Genomic DNA, 21,177 nt, shown 5'->3' on the forward strand with positions numbered 1-21,177 from the left:
AAGATTAAATTCATGCGGAATTATATTTTATAAGAAATATTGTCTAAAAAATCACAACACCATTTTCGTCAAACTTGATGAAATGCTCAGCAATTAGATCGCGAGATTCTGCGAAAATAAAATTGATGTATATATTGTTCAACCAAGAATAACGTTCGCAGTTACATCAGCTTTCATTTCTCAAGCTTGATTCATCAAAATCCTTTCTGTAATCTTCGACGTTGAACAACTGCTGATTACCAGATTTCAGTTTTAGCAAAGAAAAGCGTGACGTCAGAAGCAAGAAGCACTTTCGGAGCATTACGCAAGCGGTGGAAAATGCTGCGCACAGGTCTATGCGTAGCCACGAACGAAAGGATCTTAAACGATTTGTGTAACAAGACTCTCGACTACTCGCAGCGAACGAATTACGGCGCGGAAACGGCTTTTTGCCGCGCCTTGTAACACGGTTACACCGGTATCTTGCGTACCGCCGCGGGGGGTGAGACAAGGGGTGGAATTTGCTCTCGCGCACGACCTGTTATTCCTACATTAATGCGGTAGGTCGCGAGGTTAACGAGTCCTCCGCCACCGGCAGGCAGCCAGCCCGGTGTGGAAATTGTTGCTCGCGCTGACGCGTAAACGCGCGCCCCGCGCGCCCTTCCACCGTCGTGACTGATCGCGGGATGATAGGAATAAGAGGGTTTTCCCCTCACGGCAAACACGGCCTCGCGTTTACAAGCATCGTCACTTTGCGGACGGAAATCTCCGGGGGATCTGCCTCTGCATCAACGGCAGACGCCTTTCGGTCAATCCTCATCTTTTCGCGCGCGCGCGCCATGTCAGATTTCTCGGCTAGCTTGCAACTCTCCCTCCCTGGGGTGTAAGAGACGGCGAGCTAAGGAGATAAGGTTGGCGAGTGCAGCACATCCGGCGCGTTCGTAAATCGTCGCGTGTTATCGATCCATCGATACACATCGATTTCGAGAGCGGAGTCTCCGTCCGATACACGTCGGGCGTAAGGGCGACGTATTTGCGTACGTGAATTTAAAGCTGACGGTCCACGAAATGGCTTCGTCTCTTCGCGTTTCCAACCATTCCCTGCCGCCGTTAATCGCAACTTCGCAAAGTCAAAAATCTCAACTTCGCCAGAAACGATAATCCGATCGATTTTCACCGAGGGACAACCGTGTCGAAATTCATGTCGCGGAATATTCTACTGAAGTTTGATAGAAACTTTCGAAGACAAGTTGTACACAAGGATGTACGCGTGTGTCCACCATTCATCCCTCTCCCTTTTGTATTAAACCCTGCATAAGAACAGCACGCATATGGATCGAGCAGTTTTATATTTCCGAGCACTCCGACTCTTTTTCCTTTAGTCAAGAAATTCTCAGTGGAGAAAGTTTGCACGAACCAGAATTCGTGAATAAGCGTCGATAAATTCGCAATATCGCTACTTCTTCAAACAATACGATAAAGAGAAGGAATTTTGGTTCACTCTCGTTCAAGCGTCATAGCGATACATGTCGCTACAGGTCCCCCGCATAATCATAAACTCATCGATTATAGATATAAATTTCTCTTATTATAATATTTTAATAACACAAATTGTATTGCTAATTAACGATTCAATAATCACTGGGCACAATCCTAGCGGTTCCTCATTGTTCGCGGATATTTCTTCCCGAAAACTATGGGCGCTAAGAGCGCGTGTAATTTGATCACACAACCGCGAGCGTTTTTTTTTTTTTTTTATTTTGTCTTCTCCATCGAAACCGCGTTTCTTCCGTCTGTTTCAGAGATCTCCGGGCCGGCAAAGACACAGACGGTGTCGTATCCGCATTTCTATGACGAGGAGGATGAGGCGGTGTATGGTTCGGCGGAGATGGACAAGGCGGAGAACAAGGCGCTGGCGGTGGACAACACGATCCACGGTCACATGGGCCCGTCGCTCGTCACGCCGTCCTCCACGATCCGCAACGGCAAGAAACGACCGGCGATTAACGCCAGCTCGAGCGCTGATCCATATCCGCGACGGCTGTCTATTGCCCTGTCACCGCTGGTGTCGCTCGTGATTGTCTGCCGAAGATGCTGGTGGTGGTGATGATGAGAAGAGCGGGAAAGAGCCGAGGAATTCTAAAGAATCGGATCGACGCATACGCTGTCAGCGCCCCCGCGATCGCGTGTCGCAACTTCGGCGACGACGTAATTCGTATTCGAGGAGTGCGGTGTTACGCGATCGACACTCGAAGTTGTTTCCGTTGCAAATTCCGGCGAGCGCAAAAAATAACAGAACGCGACCCACAGCACGATTCATCATTGCAGCTGGGCTGTCAAATTTTCGAGAACGAGTCACCTCGATTTCAAACGATCAATGAAAAAAAATCACATCGCGTAGTGCATTTCACACCCGACTCTCCGCTTAAGGCAAAGGTCCGCGAGTTTCAATCTTCATTGGTTATTCAACAGCTCGCTCGATTTTAACGCAGATAAAACAACTTCGAATGGGCTTAAGTCGCCGCCGTCGCCGCCGCCGCCACCAATCACGGCGTATCGTCTTCCCCGAGTGGCTTATTCGTAATTCGTAGACCTAATCAATGGATCGGAAGCACGCAGAAGGGATGAATCAGGCGGGACAGGAGGCATGCGTCGCAGGACATGTCTCGATCGTTGACGGTTGCACCGAGGAATATCGACCGGTGAGTGCTGAATTAATTCTATCGAGAATCAAATTTCGGTTCTATTTTTGATACTATAAACAATGCGCCCTAGATTTTCTTCGCTTCTATGCAAAATTGAGCTACGTAGTTGATTAATAAATTGCCAATTTTACGTGAAATTGATTTCTTCAGTCTCTAGAAACAGTGAATTATGTAGAATGCATTATCGAATCAAATCGTCAGCGACCGATTAAGATGCGCTCTGCGAACAGGCGACGCTTAGATAAATCGTGATCGATGTTACAACGAGAAGAAAAGAGAATTGATAAACGGGGCAAGGGGTGGGGAAGCAGACAACGGAGCGGTGGAGATTGAAGGGCAGTGACAGACGGACAGTGACAGAGGAGAAAGAGACATATCTCCAAGTGACGATAGTCCTCGGCAATATTCGCGCGGATCGAAGAATCAGGTGCATAACTCCTCAGTTTCGGCGGCAATAAATCTGCGTGATGTGTATATATGTACGTGTATCATATACGAGCACGCTCGCACGTGTATATGTGTGCACACTGACACGTCAGGGTAACTAACACGTTTGTGCCATTCCCCTCCTCCCCTTCTCTCCGTCACCTTCGCTGCGCTCTGCAATCGCGTGCGAGCGGTGTAACGTTCCGTAGATAGCCCTTACGATTACCGCCGGTGTAATAGAATATGTATCGCGATTAAAGTTATCGACAGCTTTAAATGAGTTCGACCCGGAAGTAGGAAAGGCGCCACGTCGTCCTGCTTTGACGGACGCTCTCGATCGCGGACCGATCGATCGCGGGCGAGCGGTCCCGAAAGTTGTTCACCACGCGCGGCCTCGATCACGGACGTGCGATCGTACCTCTTCCGCAAAAGTTTCCTCTTTTTTTCCCCCTTTTTCCCAAGATGACTGTTCACTCGGGAGTTTTTATAACGCTCTCGCCAGTTCTTTACAGCGAAACTCTCAACGTGGAATTAAGTGTGACTTTTGAGAAACGTTTATATCGGAGCCTTACCTTCCGAACGCGACTCCTGATATCAAAACGCCGCGGCGGCAGCAGCGGAGTGAAGAGATCGTTTTCGATGACCGTTCACTTGAGAGTTTAGCTTTCGAGAATGACCCTCGATATTAGAACTTTCCGGTTAAAATAAAATTGAACGATATTCGACGGATATTTACTTCAGACCGTTATCCAATAACAGCGACTATCAAATCTAAAGCCCTCGATTGATCTCGAGCTTAAAAGCAACGCTGAATAAGTATATGCACTTGGCAATTGTGTTTTCTAAAAGAAAAAAAAAAGAATGTTCATATGACAGTAATATAATTTATAAGACACATTAAAACGTGATTAAAAGATTTACATTTTTGACTATTGATTAATACTCTATAAATAAAGTGAACACAAGTGAAATAGTTTACAGTAATTGTCAATCAGCTTAATGGCAAGACAATAAATTCAATAACTTGTGTCCGTCAAACTGATGTAATGGATATGATACATAATAATGCAAATGACACTTTTGCGACTTGCGCCGATTGCTCGTGCACTTACATTTTTAAAAGACTGCGGATCTCTGTGTAAATATGACGTTGAATTGATTTTACTTGAAATCGGTATAATGCTGCCATAAAATGATCGATAAAAATATAAGAAATTACAAGTTAACATTTCATAAGAGTATAAATGTTACGTATGAATCACAACTTGTAATTACTTAGGAGCAATGCAATCAAAATGTAACACAAGTGGCGAAGAAAAATTTCGTCGATCGCACGTTCCAAGATCAGGTACCGATTTTCGATTACGCATTTCCTATGCGAGCGAAACAACAAATAAGTGTTCGATAGATCAGCGGCGATCCCTTTCTGACGCGAATTGCTTCGAGCAAGCGTGCAGAATGCATGTGTGTGAAAGGAAGTGTGCGAGAGAAAAACAGAAAGTAAGAGAGAAGAGAGAGCGAGAAAAAGCGCGCGTGTGTGTGTGTGTGTGTGTGAGAGAGAGAGAGAGAGAAAGCGATACTAATAATATTTTTATATTTCCATCATATAGCGTGCTTACGTTCCATGTCGATAAATTTTTTAATTACGGTCAAAGCTTTAGCCAGCCACTCCAATTATTGCTATCTCTTGATATTCGGTTTCTACAGTAATTTGCCTAATTACACTTGATGCTGCAACAGCGAACGTCGTGATCTAATGGCGTGTCAAAATTGGCCGTTCTGGTTCCGCCTGCGGATCTCCATCCCCCATGTTTTCGGATGGCGGCCCCGCAAAGTGGATCTAGCACGACCGCGGAAGGATAATAAAATCGATCGCATCGGTTGTCACGCACCGCTCGCTCCAGAACAGTGTTGTATTCACTTGCTAAATAAATCGGGCGTTCCCGCGGGTACTCGATTTTGGAGTTTTATGGCGATTGAAATTGCGTCTCGTTACGCTCCGCGGTTCGTTTTCGCAAACTCGCCGACAGCTCCCTCGCAGGAGCATCGTACGCGCCCAATCTCCGGTGGAAAACCATTTTTGTCCCCGAGCTGCCCGATCGGTTTGTTCGCCTGTGATCGCTTCAGCCACACTTAATTACTCCTAAAATATCGAGTAAACTTTTTTTTAACATGAAAAGCGCGGGGGAAAGTTAATCCTTTCACTATCCTATCGAATTTCAAAGTGAAAACTGCAACAAAGTTTCCGCGCTGCAGTAGATCGTACACAGTTTCGAACTAACGACGATGTTGGAGGAACGTTTCAACGGCGAAATTATTACAAAGTATCCGTGCAAACATTACTCCGAAATGTATAATAAAATACGTGTGCCGAGTAATATTTTAGGAAAACCATTATCTTATCGTTATGCATTCGCTAAATTATTGCATCTGAAATTTGTCGTTTGCAACGTTTTTCTCGGGAGCTCTTCAATTAACTAATGGCCCGCCGCGGCGGTCGATAAAATATGCGACGTGCCATATTCGTCATTGCAACGTACGTCGAAATGGACAGTTGCGGAAAAAAAGCCCCGTTTGCGGAGCGTCCTCAAGCGTCCTCACGAGAGCCAATGAATGGTCGCTCTCTCGGCGGCCGAAAAAAAAAAAAAAAAAAATTGCGCTCGTTTGGCGGCAGGCCGGCGTAGCGTGTGAGGCCGCGAACGCGTTCCCTCTTATTTCGTCAGGGAATGCCTTCCAAAACGATTATCGCCTTTCGCCGGCGATACGCGGGAGGGCAACGACAGAAGGGCGGGCCGCCTCTCTCTCTCTCTCTCTCTCTCTCTCTCGGTCACCGTGAGAAATTATAAGGGCGAATCCGCCTTTAAGGACTAGGAAGAAGATCTTAGTTCCTCCATAAATAAACACAACTGCCCGCGCAGCTGGCGCGGACGTAATTCATCGTGAATTAATTTAAGGGCCACCGCCGCCTCCCGCTCCCCTCCCACCGCCGCCGCCCACGCTTTCATTAGAAGGCCCCGCCGCGCCGAGGCCGCGCCATTTGGCGGCTCTCGCTTTATGCTGATTTTATTTCCCTTCTTTCGCCAACTCCGGCATCCACGGGGTAATTGTGCGGTATTATTATCCGCCGCGACGAGTCGGCGGCGCGAACAACCGCGTGAGATATACGGTCCATCGAACCGGGCGAAGGAGAGAGAGTCGAAGTGAAGAGGATTTCACGGTTCGCCGGAGGTGCTACCTCCGCCTGTCGTCCTCATTCCCTCCTTCCTCATCTCCATTCTCATCGTCGTCGTCGTCGTCGTCGTCGTCGTCGTCGTCGTCGTCGTCGTCGTCGTCGTCGTCGTTGTCGCGATGCCCTACGACGGCTCCTTCGCACGACTTCCAAACGGGCTTACCCGTTCCTTTTGAACTACGGTGCAAAGTCGTCCCTGTAAAGTTGCAGCAGCAGCGGTACCGCCTCGCGCCGACTCTCAGCCGTCTCCCCGTATGGCCGCTCGTAGATTTCGGTACTTCCCCCCGCTTCCTGCCGCCTAGCCGTTTGCTTAATCCTCGCCGGTTACGCTTATTAAAGTCCTGAGAGGTACGACGTGTAAGCCCGTGGAAGCGGTATATACGCGGATGGGGGGCGCGGATAGTTACGAACGCGCGCTGGTTGCACGGCGGCTGGTTTATTGTACGCTTGCACTCGGTTTGTTACGCTGTTTCGTGACGAAGGGTATGGTTTCAGAGGCGCGCACATTGTTGCAACGAGAGTGATCAATTATCTCGCGACTTTGCGCGCAAAGAACAAATATCCTGCATATAAATAATATTTTTTTTCTCTCTTTTGTTTTATTTATGATTCACAGATTCATGTCATTTCCACCGTGAAACCGCAATAATCACCTTGCGTAAAAAAGACTCTTTAAATCGATTATTATCCGCTTAAATTTAATTTGTCACTTTATAAATCAATCAATATATCATAATCAATAATTGTTAAATCATATATCTATATTTTTTCTATTAATTTCACACAAATAATATTGTTCGATATAACAGCTCTTCAGTTCGACATCTTAGCATTGATATATTTTAGCGCTTTAACTGCCAGGCGATTTTCGAATTTTTCTACGACACGATCGAACAGTTTCGCGAAGTTTGTTTTATGAGTCTTAAGTGGGTCGATTGAACCGGTGTAAAGTTTTGAGAGTCCGGAAGAAGGAGAATTAGCCAACTTCCTTTTATCTGCGTGAATTATCGCTTCTATGGATTGTCTCTTTTGGCATTTACGTTCGCATTGTAAAATAATGCTATGTTTTTATCTTTTAATGTTTTTACGATATTCCATTGATACGTATACTTCGCGTGATGTAAATTTCATTTTGCTCTTTTATCCCACTTACATGATGTTATCTCTATAAATATTTTTTCACATAGACGTCGATGCACGATACGATTCTTATGAACTATCTTCATTTCTTTTTGTTCCACTATGCACCCATGCTTATCTTTTTCGTAGCTCTTCTTTTATTTACTCTATGTTTCGCAGCACGGCTTGTTGCAACCGTTAGTTTCTTTACGCTTATTGAGTCGTAAATAACATCATATTTTCTTTATCGAAACGCTATTGCAAAAAAGCTCAAAAATCCAAATATTCGTTCTGGAATTTTTTGCTTTTCTTGTAGTAATGGTTTTCAACCGACAAGCTCCGAGGATACGTTGGATTGAATTTACATGGGACAGAATTGATATAAAGTATTTTTAATTCACGTCACTGGTGTAATATTTTAATAGAAAGGAAAAAAAAAGCGAAAATCATATTATATTAGTGATTTTACTTTGAGAGACGGAAGTTTCTCGTATTATTTCGTGAATACAAAAATTCTATGAAATTAACAAATAAGAAGGATTAGAACAATTGTATTTTTATTCACGCGATGAAACCATGTTTTTCATAACTGATCATGCTATTCACTATGGACTTCTCATGACATGAGTATTTGCTCCCGAGACGCACGGATAATCGGATACTTTTTGCGACTTATTTTCCGACTTTGAGTTCAGTGACGGACAGCATCGGGATATACAACAGTTCGGGAAGTGAAATGTATTATGGATGTAACCGGGGAAAAAACATTCTCGCGCGAAAGCTGCTGATGAATTTTCTACGCACGCGGGGATATAAAACCGTGAGTCACCCCAACGAAAATTTCTAAGTCGCCTGCCGTGGAAATTATTACTGACAGTTATCTGGCAACTGTGCATCACTGCCACTCGGCGAGTCCTACGGTCGGCTCATTCCTCCTCTTTCGCGCTTCCAGATATTCCTCTAGACTGCAATATCAGACAATACGAGAAAACAGAACTTGGAATACGTAAAAAATTGTTAGCGGTGTGCATGATGCGAAGGATGATTTCTCTCAGCCCCCTTTAAGGAATATCTAAACCACTCCCCATCCTCTCACCGGGCGCCGCAAAGCTTTAGGTATTATAAGTCTTAATTAACATCAGAAGAGCCTGTGGTAAAATAACTCGAACATCAGTTCATTGCATATATCTCTGTAATCCAGACATATCGTTGATCGTATTAAAAATAACAAGCAAAAATTGGAATTTACATTACTGGTAAAATATTTTCATAAAAAAGAAGCAAGAGTTATATTATAGATTTGTGATTTTACTTTAGAACAAAAACAAAATTTTATCACATATTATTTCATAAATATAAATTTTTAAAAATTAAAAAAATTAGAATAAAAAAGTAAAATTCGAACTAAAGTACTTAACTTAAAATGTAGAAAAGATTTTTATCCAGCAAATATTCATACATTGCAAAATGTATTATTAACGTTTTATTTATCTATTGCAAATTTAGATTTTCTCTTTTTCTTAATAAAAAATTAGAAAACGTTTCTTAAAAAAGAAATATTTTTTTAATTGCAGTTCAAATATAAATGTATCGGCTCTTCTCGTGTTAACTACACAAAGTTGCTTTCTTATTACGTTTCGATCGATACGATGTACTGTATATTTTTCGTAAAATAATAAAAGTTGAACGCGATTGCAAGGAAGAGGCGCGTTAGTTTGGTTCATATGAATTCCGATGTTCCAGGACCACCACGGTCCTGGCGAGAATACCTCGCGAGGCGGAAATGTGCTTTAAGAAATTACTGGGGTACGAAATGTGCTTGCGCGCTTCTCGATGAGTGTTTAAGCAGCAAGTTAAACAAACTGCATTGTCTTCGTTAATAAGCGAAATCGATTCAACTTGTACATTAAGAGAAAAAAAGTTGCCGCGTTGTTAAATGGGACAATCGTTTCGTGTGCGAACGAATTCGGCGTCACGCGAGTCGCTATCTCGCAGACGAGATGCTGCTCGTGTGAGCAAACGTTCGACTGTTGACAATGTATACCAAACGTAAGAGCTACCTTCCTGTATAAACAATAACTGCGAAGTCGTAGTGGTGTTCGATATGATTTTTCGACGGCGTCTTTCTTTCCCCGACGCGCGACGTATAGCGCTCGTGTAATTTTGTATAACTGTATGAATATGCGCGATCGATCACTTCGGTGAACGAAGATTGATTAATGACGAGTGACGCGGATTGTATAAATATAATCATGTAAGAAGTTAGTGGAGAGAGTAATTCTGTAAATAACTGTGAACATACTGTAACCAAGTATCACGGCGGAATAAAAACGAAGCTTCGTGTCGCATATGAAGCTGCCAATAAAGTGTTACCTTGTATATATTATTGCGCAAATCCATTTGTATTTTTATCCTTACTTCTACTATTGTTAATAATATCACTGTGTTCCAGATTCTTTTGTCTTGAAATCGCACAATTACGTTCCCGTAGATAATCCCGACAGAAATCTTATACTTTATTAATTACATTTAACTTGTTATCTTCTTTTGTCACATATTTTAGCTCTTTCGCGACGTCTTGCATATCAGAGAAGATTCAAATTTTAAGGTAAGGTAAAATGTTTAAAATTTGACATATTGACATGCATTCTGATATCTTTTAAAAATAAAAGTTTTAGTAATATAAATTATCAGTTTTAAAATGTCATCACAAAGTTAAAACAATGAAATGTTGTAATTTTAAAAAACTTTCTGATAATAGTAAAATAATATACAATGGAAATTTGTATTAGTTTTGTCGATACGAATCATAAATAATTAGCCAAAGTGATGGAGCACATCTAGTAAAATATTAAGATGCTGCATAGCGATTTATCTCAAATGCATGTGTTGATAATTTAATATACTCCCGGAATTTAATATTGCGTATACGTGCTCGTAAAGTCAAGCGGAAGAAGAATTCGGGATCTGCAGATCGACAAAGAGGTTTGAGCGCGAATTCTTTCCGAATCGCGGAAGCTGTGAGAAGAGCTCGCCTGGAACTTCTGTTCGTTAATCTAAAAGAGTTCACTTTCTTATCAAGCTAAGTAATATGTTCTACGATACTTTGCGTAAGATATAGTGAAATCTCACATCAAAGTTAGTAAACGATCGATTTGTTCAGTGTCGATTTTCGATAAGAGATTTGATTTCAAAATCTTAAGAAAAATTGTTAGACTCATATTTGAACATAAATTATCGATATTTTTATAAAGTGTGTAATTTTTTAATGCAATATCTGATCCTGTCTTTACAATAATTTATTGTGTAACAGAGGCAGAATATGAAATATTATATTCAAAAATGTATTTTATTGTAAGTATCGATATTGTATAATGATAACTTTTACACACATTGCCTGATTGAAATTAAATATCCACTTTTAAATATATAAAATGTGCAAATATGCGAATAAAAAGAGAAAATGTTTTCCCATCATATTACTTCTATTTCTATATGCACACTGTGTTTGGTCGTCATTTATTAGTAAATTGAAATTTTCATTTCGATAGACTGCGTCTTTTTTCGTACCTATAAAATATCAATCTCATTGCAATACAGAAAAATGATGTCCGTTATAAATAATTTTTTAATGTCAATTGTTTCATGATTTTTATCACTATTGAAATATGAAAGTATAATTATAGAAACGAAACGGTAACGGTATTGTTATTAAAGTAAAATGTACATTTACTGAAATATTCATTTTTATGCTTTGAAATCGTCTATAGTAACATTTGATAGGCCTAGCACTTTACTGCGAAACATTAAAATCTTATATTTTAGAATTCTGGACCATTTCTTTCTTCAAAATATAAGATTTCAATACATCGCAGTAAAGAAAATGTACATTCTAAAGTTTTAGGTCTACCAAATGTTTTGATATAAAATTCTAAAACATAAAAATGAATAAAATGTACATCAATATATATTAAAATGGTTCGGAAATGGTCCAGAATGTTAAAATATACATTTTATTCAATTTTAAGCACTGGAATTTGATACTATAAAATTTGGTAAACTTAGTATTTAAAAATTCACATTTTCTTTATTGGGCTTCTGCATTTCGGGCATCTTTATATTGAAAAACAAAAAGTAATCTAAAAAGCAAAGTAAACAAAAAAAACAACGTATTAAAATATCACAAATGACATTATTAGAAATAATTCTCTGTAACGTGACATTTTGCAAGCATTAGAATCGTCGAGAATAGCGTTTTATTCGTTGATTTATATATGTTTTAGACTGCGGTTTTTTTGCGCATTGCATATTAAAAAAAAATGACACAATATTACTTTCGAATATTTACGTCAAATACAAGTCGTCTCGACTGTACTTTGAAAATATGTCCAGCGAGAGTGGACGAAAGTACACATGCACTGTGGTCGGTTATTTGGATTTCGACGCGACGACGGGCGGGAAAGGCGGGATGGGAGGGAGTTACGGGTCAAATGGAAAAATTCGTTCGATATTATTTCAAACTTCTTTGAAACATAGGTAGATATGCCAGGCTCGCTTTTGGTCTCTCACGCACGTGCGGCGTAGGGTAACAGTCAAACACTTGGCACCAGCCGGCGCCGGGTATGTGACATGAATATTTGTTTCTAATAAGATATGCTGCTTCGCCAGCGCCATTTGACGCAACTCTCGCCGAGCTTACGTTACAACTATCGTTGGCAAGACGGGATCTGATTCCTGCGATCGATTTTTCTATCATACATGTAAAGCGGACGTAATTGAATATTGAAGTTATATGGCAAGGATTTTAATTTGATACTTTTAGCCAAATCGTTTTTAAAATTATTATAAAATTATCTTCACAGATCAATATAAACGTATAAAAAATATAAAGCAAGGAAAAATAATTGCAAAAATGCCAAACTAAAAAAAAATTTAAAAATATAAAAAATATAAAGAATAAAAACTGAAAAAAAATTTATTTGTTAATTTAAAAATATTTTAACTTTTAAGATGTGATTTTTAAGAGTGTTGAAGACATTGCATAAACTCGATTTTGCTTTACTGCAATTTTTTCCATCATTTGGAAACTGAATATTTATTACACAGTAGCAATAATCATTGCACCATTATGAATATCGATTCCTGTTTAATAAATTTTTCATTGCATTGGTTTATATTTTTTACAGTATTCAATAAATTTGGAACGGGATATGCGCTATAAGATGCGCAGTTCCGCAGTAGTGCTGGAAGCAAATCATGTAAATTTCGCCGCGCTTACATTACAACATCAACTAGGAAATAGGCTCCGGTTTCCTTACCGGATTTCGATTACGCAGACGAAGCAGCAGAGTTCATCTTGCAATATTAATTGTATTGATTCAGGCTTTAATCGTTTGCTTTTCCATCAAATAAACTCGATGTCTCTACTTTTTAATGTAGCAATCATTATTTAATAAAAATGTTATACTGATGTGTGTGTGATTGTTATTTCTTTTAAAAAAGCAAGCTATTTTTTAATATAGGATTTTTTAAACAGTTTTACATTATACACGAAAAATAAATCATAATTGATCAATTTACGTATATAAGAAATTTCGCAAATATATTTTTAATAAATAACATTAAGCAATAATATTGTTTCGTGCGCATCGATTCTTCGAGCCAACTCATAAGATGATTATCCCGTAGACCTGGAAATTCACGAAATTCTACGCACATAGTTTCCCTTATAGCGTACACTCCGAGGAATTTCCCTTCGAGGCATCGACCGGAAATGCTAACAATTGGCGTGCTAGCAACAACGAGAACTAATAATCTCGATCGAATCTTCCGACTGACACCCGGAATGTTTAATTAAGATTGCTGAATAAACCAGTACATATTGCATCTACATATTAGTTACTGTAATTTCTGTTGCAAGAATAGATTATCGACTCACCCATTCATCATTAAGTAAAGTTTTCATAAACGATGTAGTTGAAATAACTTTTAGATTTTATCACACTGTAACAAGAATAAATCATATATAAATGAATAAATAAATGTGCACAAGTGCACAGATAAACTCAACGAGCCTCTCAAGTCTCGCTCAATTTAGCTTTTTGTCGAAACCATCAGCCGATGTCATCTAACAGCGAAATCGTCGGCGGATCAGCAAGTAGACAAGGCACGTAATTCGGCCTGGAAATTCGCGCAGCGTTTATTTGCGACGTCGCGGCTTTGCTATGTCGTCGAACCACTTCCATCTCGGATTAGCCAGACGCTCTCTGCTCAGGTGACGAAAGGAGATATCACGAGCCTTTTATGAGGACTCTTCACGTCGCATTAACGACGAGATGGATCACGTCCCTCCGCGCTCGTAAAGTAATGCGCACCGGACTTTGTTTAGGTCCTTTTCCGCGAAAGTACACGTAAGCCGTTCCGTGTCTCTCTGCCTCTCTCTGTTTTTCTACCTTTACCTCCCCCCTCTATCGTGCTCTTTATTTCAACCTCTCTTCTCCTCCCCCCCCTCCCTCTGCGGACGGTTTTCCACGTTTCTCTTTCTCTTTTTTTTATTTATATGTCCCCCCTTTATAGGAGAACAGTCCTCGCGCGTCTGACTATCGTCGTTCGGCAGGGTCGTCACGGTCGACGGTGGCAAATTGCATCCAGACCCTTTTCCTTTTCTCGGTGTTGCGCATGCGATGGGTTCGGCATCCCTCGAGCGACACGTACGCGAATCCTCGACTCATTTTCCCGATTTGATTAACCCGCAAAAATAAAGAAGAATCTCGAACAGCAATCGTTAGAACGGTATATATATGCAAAGATAAATTTGAAAAGTTTGAATTTTGTTTTCAGAGTACGTGTTTTCTAACAATAAATGTTACATATCACATTGGAGTAATATATAAACTAGTTTATAAAGTTTAATTTATCGAGGAAATTTGTATAGTAACAAAATAAAATGTTTGTAGATAAGTGATAAAGTTTTACCAATTATGAAATATTATGATTTTATAATTTCAGAATATAAATGTTTTTCTTCTTCGTCTCGTAGAAATAACTTTAAAAAAATGACTACATATGTAATAATACAATCAAAATTGATCACAAATTGTTAATAAAACGTTTAGAATACTTGAAAGACTCTTTCAAAACTCAATAATCAAATTTACTTAAATGTTGTAATCATAAAATAGATAAGTGATCCCGTGATACATTTTATCTGTTTATAGTTTACTGTAAAACATTTCATAAAGTAAACATGTGCTTATTCCTAATTTATTATGCTATACGTAAAATATAAATATCTCTACATTGAACATTTCTGTACAAGTATTTGCAGCAAAATTAGGTCAGAAATATCGACAAACTATTTGATTCTAAAAAGATGTTTCGGAATCAATACCAGCTTATTATATTTTACAAGAGAGAGATAGATAGATAGATAGATAGATAGATAGATAGATAGATAGATAGATAGAAAGAGAGAGAGAGAAAGAAGATTTCGTAATTTTTTTATTTACATTCCGTCGCTCGATGACCCGATTTATTTCCCGTACTATGTCCGTTATGCTTCTTTTATCGATGGATCAATGCATGTCACAATTTTCTTTTTCTTGTTCCAGTTTTCTCAATTCTACCGGGAAATGCAGAATAATCAAATGGTAATATGTCCGTAATTATTAAGCAGCAGATTGAAAAGACCATCTCTCATCTCTCGTTAGACATTAAATGCGTCGCATTTTCAACAAAAAGAACAAAAAAAAAAAAAAAAAAAACAAAAACGGAATGACAACTTACGCTTTTTGGTCCCTCGTAGTTTCGCTGTATTTATATATCGTTCTTTGTAATCACTTCTACGCGTGCGACGAATTTTTTCTTCCTCTCTCGTTTTGTCCACCTGGAACACGCCAAAAGTACAAATCGACTCGGTTAGTAATTACGGAAAAAATATCTCTCGATTCGCAAGCTAATGTTGTCTTTCATTTCGTTCTCGGTTTGATGCAAAACGCATAAATAAATAATAGAATCTTGCTTTTTCTATTTAATTCAAAGAGATTTTACAGTTTATTTAAATTTTAATATCAAGCTCGACTATTCATCACATCAAATATGAAAAATATAAATAAATAATTAATATTTATATTACTTAATACTTTACATACGCTTTACTTGTTTAAAAAAGATGCCTGATTCTCTAAATTAAAAATAACGAGTCGTAAACTGCTGTATATATTAATAAGCACGACATTCGTGACTCCATTTTTCTCCATTTTAAAGAAGTAAGGGTCGCTTTTCCAGAAGAATCTTCAATTAGTATCTAATTATATCTCAAGTCCGCGTGTCTTCAGTATTGTACGACAATAACTCGCTTGAATATTGATTTTCAATGGCGATCGATTTTCGACGGGAATGCTTGATATAAGACTATTAAATAAATCATTGGTACAAGTGCCGGGACACGACAAGACGCGACGTCGCCTGTCGTTTCAACGACAGTGGACCGCATTTGACGCGCAGTCGTCCGCAGTCGCAAATTCTCTACTCACTCTTGGAGTTTGATTAACTCCGGCGAGCAGAGCACGTTGAAATGCGGACGATTATTACCACGAGAATATCTCATCCGCCAACGAGGTCCGTCTTTCAAATTTCCATTCCGTTGTTGCCCGCCGGCTAAAATTATCCTTCTAACTCTAACGGTTTACAGGGCCCAATGCAAATTTCGCGCGAAAATTTGGAGGTTCCGGTGTTACAAAGATAACAATTATAATAAAGGAATTTTGATTCTTAATTTGCGATGTTACTGTCTGCACTCATTGATCTACATTTTTCGATTAAGTTAAAAATGACAATAATTAAACAAAAACTGTTGAAAAAAAAAAAATTTTTAAATTCGAGTTTATAAATAAAATAGAAATAAATTATAAAATATGAGATGTAAACAAAATACAAACAAAAAAATAATTTTAAAAAATATAAAAAGTGATGACAAATGAACATTGTCAGTTTAATATCAAACAATAAGTTTAAAATTAAATAGTACGCTGCGCCAACACAAAGTCAAGGCAAATCCCTATTTAATTTCTCTGAACAGTCGCAACGTGTCACAGCAATTTTTAATTAACTACGTCTTGTCTTTTGTTGATCAGAGTCTTCATCGCAATCTCGTAACTCTCGGCAAAGAGTTCTAAAAGGGCTTTAAGAAGAAGAAGAACGCGATAATATACGATCCATTTCTACGTGTTGACGACATGATAATCGACTGTCGATTGGCTGTCACGATTGACGCGATAAATTGCATCTCGACCTTCTTTTCTTTCCGATTGGTATGCTGACCGCTTGTGATACGTCCACTTCTAGAACGGATATGACTTCTGATATCTGGACATAGCATTTTAATTAATAAAATCGATCGTAATGAATAATCCGGCTGTCGATAGAACGACGTTTAACATTCGCTGGAAAAGGGTAGAATTCACGAAAAAATGCAAGGATCGCAAATGCACGAATAAATTGGCACGCATATAAACGTTATGAACGTCACAACAATACTATGGAATTTTTATAGCCATAAATATTTAGCGTTACTATTTTAAGACTCCGTTTTCAACCGACAATGTGACGCGAATTTCTACGTGTGTGAACTCAACATCTTTCTTGCTAGTGAACCAGCACTCGGTGATAAGACGATTTCGTTCGCACGCAGAGAAAAGTAATCCTGAGTTATGCGCCTTGCCATCCTCACTTCTCAAGGACGACCTATTTCGATACAGTTAGTGAAAAATGACACACGAGAAGCACTTTGTAACCAGTGAATAAAATTTCACTTTGCAACATAGAAAGATACTAATTTGATCGCATTTTGCCACTCGTAAAAAGTGCATAGAAAAAGAAATAAATAAATTTGGAGAGCCGCGCCGGATTATCAACAATGATAAGCAAAAAAGAGAATCGGAACATGTAGAAGAAGAAGAAGAAGAAGAAAAAGATAGAAAAAGGGGAGGAAAAAAAGAAGAAGATGCACAGAGCGTCATTATTATGAATGAGATTTACACTGGCTGACAGACGGCCGAATATTTCAGTAGGTAAACCAATATATCCTCGCTTGTGCGCGCACCCCCCTTCCGTACATGCATGCAAATAGAGCAGGTTGGCCAGTACGTGGCAAATATTTGTTTAGACTTTTCGCCGACGTGCCGGCTCGGGATTGCATCGACGGCAAAGGCGAAAGACTCTCTCCGTCGCCTGCCGGAAATTCGCGCCAGTTTTAATATCGCATCTTGTATTTATATGACATTTATTATAATATAGAAGTACGCGCGGAGATGGCATCGCGATGTGAAGTGCCGTTTACAATTGAGAAAGAAACGGTTTTGCAAAATGCTACGCTGTTTGAAATACCCACCGGATATCCATATTTATATCGAAAATAATATCGATCTAAAATGTAATAACAAAAATATAGCGGTAGTATAGCAGAGATTATATTAGAAGCAATTGAAAAACTATTTTACATGAAATGCTTTATCGTCGAAACTCTATTTACGTAGTGCAAGTTGCATAAATTGTGAAAAAACAAAAATAGAGATTGCAATTGCAAATTACTTAGCATGGTAAAATAATATCATTAGATTATTATAACACAATTATGCTAGTCTCCGTAATAGAATTATCTTTATAATATTTTTAAATAACGGCATATATCAGAAATGTAATATTAAATTGTTACAGTGCAATTCACATATTTTTAGCTAACGGTGGAAATTCTTGACTGTGCTATTAAAGTCCTAGTGCCAATAACGTTCTGCATCGTTATATCCTGCATCTGCATAGTGCTTGCAGTAAAGAAAATTTAACTAACAAATATAAGTAAAGTGAAATGTGTCAAGTTTTTATATCGCAGAAATAATGTACAATTTTTTTTTGACTAAAATAAAAGTAGGAAGCAAATGTATTAAATATATGATTCTATTTAAACAAATTTGAGTAATAATATTGATTTTAATATTATTTATTTTGAGAAAAAATGGTATTTCAGATTATAAAAAAAGTGAGTATTTTTATTTGCGAATTTCTTTACGACGACAAGTGAAGTTTGTGCAAACGATTTTATCTCTCTTGTATACTCGTTATCACGTGACGCATCGAGTTGCTATCGTCTTTTTATTTTGTAGCAATCATGCGGAGAGAACGAACAATTACTAAACTCACGGCGCCGACAAGAGTCTCTTCGTACTCAGCAATTTCCACGTGTCGCGTTTTTTTTATTACGTTGAAGATTATCGACATAACAAACAGCGAGCTTGTTAAATTTTAACCGATGTACATTCGAAGTATTGTCAATATTGCTTAGTCATGAATATTTATCTCAATTGCATATTACGAAATATTAATTAATGAATTAAAGCAACAAGAAATTACAAACAAAAAGGTACTTTTGTATTCTAAATAATAAAAATGACAATTTAAAAATGATAAAAATTGGAATAATACAAATCATAAATTATATTTTTGTCTTCTACATAATAAAACATTTGAAGCATTGTTATTATTTATTATAGACCGTGTAATTATTTCACAACAAAATGGAATAAGTAATAATCAACCTTACAGTTTCAAGTACGTGTATATCGGCTTTCTGCACAAATTTCGCGGTTTCAAGTTAAGTTTCTGTTTGGCGTGTGCATTATCCGCACTCCAGTCATGAGAGAGTGTTGTTTACATTACGTGCGATAATATCGATAATGACGTACACTATATTAGCAATATAATTACCCTACTTGCTGTACCAAGCATCCACAGAATCGTTACTTTAAGAATCATTGTTCACACATAATAAACAATAGAAAAACGAAGGAAAAACGTTAGAAAGTTGTTTCGTTGTTTCTTTTTCCAGCGATAGATGTGCTTAAACATTTTATAAATATTTTACGGAATACTTGATGTAAAAAAGATCCAACAAATGGTTTAAATTTCACGAAAAATCCACAAGCCGTTTTTAATTGAATAGTGATTTGCAAACAAATGACATAACATAACGGCGGAAAAGACACTTTTTATCTCTCTTTCTAGATTGGAGAATAATCGGAAGTTATCGATTGACGCGACGGAATCGGAATATCCGGGAGACGAATGCACAGTTGGAATTGAGAGTCCGGCGAGCAAAGTGAGAACGGCAAGCGCAAACCCAAAGAAGAGGAGGACGCACTCGAGAAGTGAAAGAAAATGATCGAGGAGGGCTCATTGATGCCGCGGCACAATGGACGGAGTTCACTTTCTTCGACGAGCCTCGTTAATCAGCATCGCGCACCGATTTCGCGCGGGAGAGAAAGGGAAGTGTGCTGCAACCTCTTATATATTACCCATTAACACGTCTAATAGTTGCCATGGTTACCATGAGAACTGGTATTACAGCACTGATACGTCCAATTAGTTTACGGTAACGCATAATCCTATAGTCCGACGTTCAATTCTTTCTTCCATCGCACTAAATATTTTCAATAATAAAGAAAGGGAAACAAATTTTGTACTCAAAATCTAATTTACATTTATATATAAAACATATATAATATATTAATATTTACGGTACTTTACTGGTCTCAACTCGATGTACTCGATATTATCAGTTTCTATTTTTGAAGCAAAATTATTGTTTCGGAGTAAAAATTGTACGGAGGTTATTTGTCGCCCGCTGTTTTGTCACCTGCAGATTCTCGCAAGTAGTTACGATATTAAAATCAATATTCCAATCCCTTCGCACTTGTATACATATATCTATTCACATGGATTTTTCGAGATCGATGCGAACATTACCAGGGCATAAACGCTTTTCAAAATTGATCGACAGGATCGCGAGCAGACGAAGGTCGGAAGCGGGAAAAGATTGATGATTTCGCGGCGAAGGTAAAAAAGAGCCGCCGCGGGCTTGCTCACTTTTGTCTCGGGCCTAGGAAAATTTCCAAGTTGTATCATTAATTATATCGCGATACAGTTGATTTACATCGGCAGAGCGGCGCGCAGGATGGTCGATAGTTTCGCGACGTCGATGTCGGCTTAGAGCAATGATTCACCGCTCTGCTCCGCTTGCTCGCTCGGTTTCGCGAGCGGGCGGCGCGCGAAATTATTTAAAAATCACCTCCTCACTCGCGTAGCGGCTCTTATTTAAGTCGTGTTACACGCCTCGGAGAGACTTGTCCGGACGCGGTCCCAGGTGGATTGCAGTATTCTCCTGTCAGGCCGCGGCCTATTAATTTTGTCGCGCTAATCTCCAATCTGCGTCTCCTTACTTCGCAAAGTATTACGAGGGATCCGTGACTCCAGCCGCGACAAGCAATACTCGTTATAATAAATCGTTTCCGCGTCCTAATCCTCGGTCGCGAGATTTCCTAAACGCAACTTGCGTTCCGACGGATCTCGAGACGTATCAGATCTCTCGCACGAATTTTGATAAATGTGTCGTTTGATTATGCATCCGATGAAAACTATTTCGCAAGATCTGTATCCAGCTACTCGGAGAACGACGTTTTCCAGAGAACCTTAGCAAAGAATTGACCGGCGGCTAGCAATAATTGTAACTTTCCAGCATTAAGCTATCTGGAATAAAGTTCAACTCAAATGCTAATACTCCTATGTCAATTATTTACTTGTCATTGAAACAAATGCGTGACATTAATCGTAAGTTTCATTTCACTGCGCAAGGGCTGCCAATTGCTTTCGAATAATAAGCGTGCTCCT

At 39.0% G+C, this 21,177-nt stretch overlaps 1 protein-coding gene and 1 long non-coding RNA gene across 6 annotated transcripts in view; one reads left to right on the plus strand and one right to left on the minus strand.

The window, feature by feature from the left end:
• The window catches only part of LOC105670391 (lachesin-like), a 67,834-nt gene extending 58,004 nt beyond the window's left edge, over positions 1 to 9,830 (plus strand). The window contains exon 10 of the mRNA XM_012363896.2: positions 1,782 to 9,830. Coding sequence (XP_012219319.1) covers positions 1,782 to 2,086 — 305 coding nt within the window. The 3' untranslated portion in view covers positions 2,087 to 9,830. The remainder of the gene's footprint in view (positions 1 to 1,781) is intronic.
• Positions 9,831 to 12,320: 2,490 nt separating this feature from the next.
• Positions 12,321 to 21,177, minus strand: part of LOC105670394 (uncharacterized) — a 181,398-nt gene continuing 172,541 nt past the window's right edge. For all 5 annotated transcript variants that reach the window (XR_010889101.1, XR_001100425.2, XR_010889102.1 and 2 more), the window contains one exon: positions 12,321 to 15,343. This is a non-coding gene — a long non-coding RNA (uncharacterized lncRNA). The remainder of the gene's footprint in view (positions 15,344 to 21,177) is intronic.

This window comes from Linepithema humile, chromosome 3 (assembly GCF_040581485.1).
Source record: "Linepithema humile isolate Giens D197 chromosome 3, Lhum_UNIL_v1.0, whole genome shotgun sequence".
NCBI lineage: Eukaryota > Metazoa > Arthropoda > Insecta > Hymenoptera > Formicidae > Linepithema > Linepithema humile.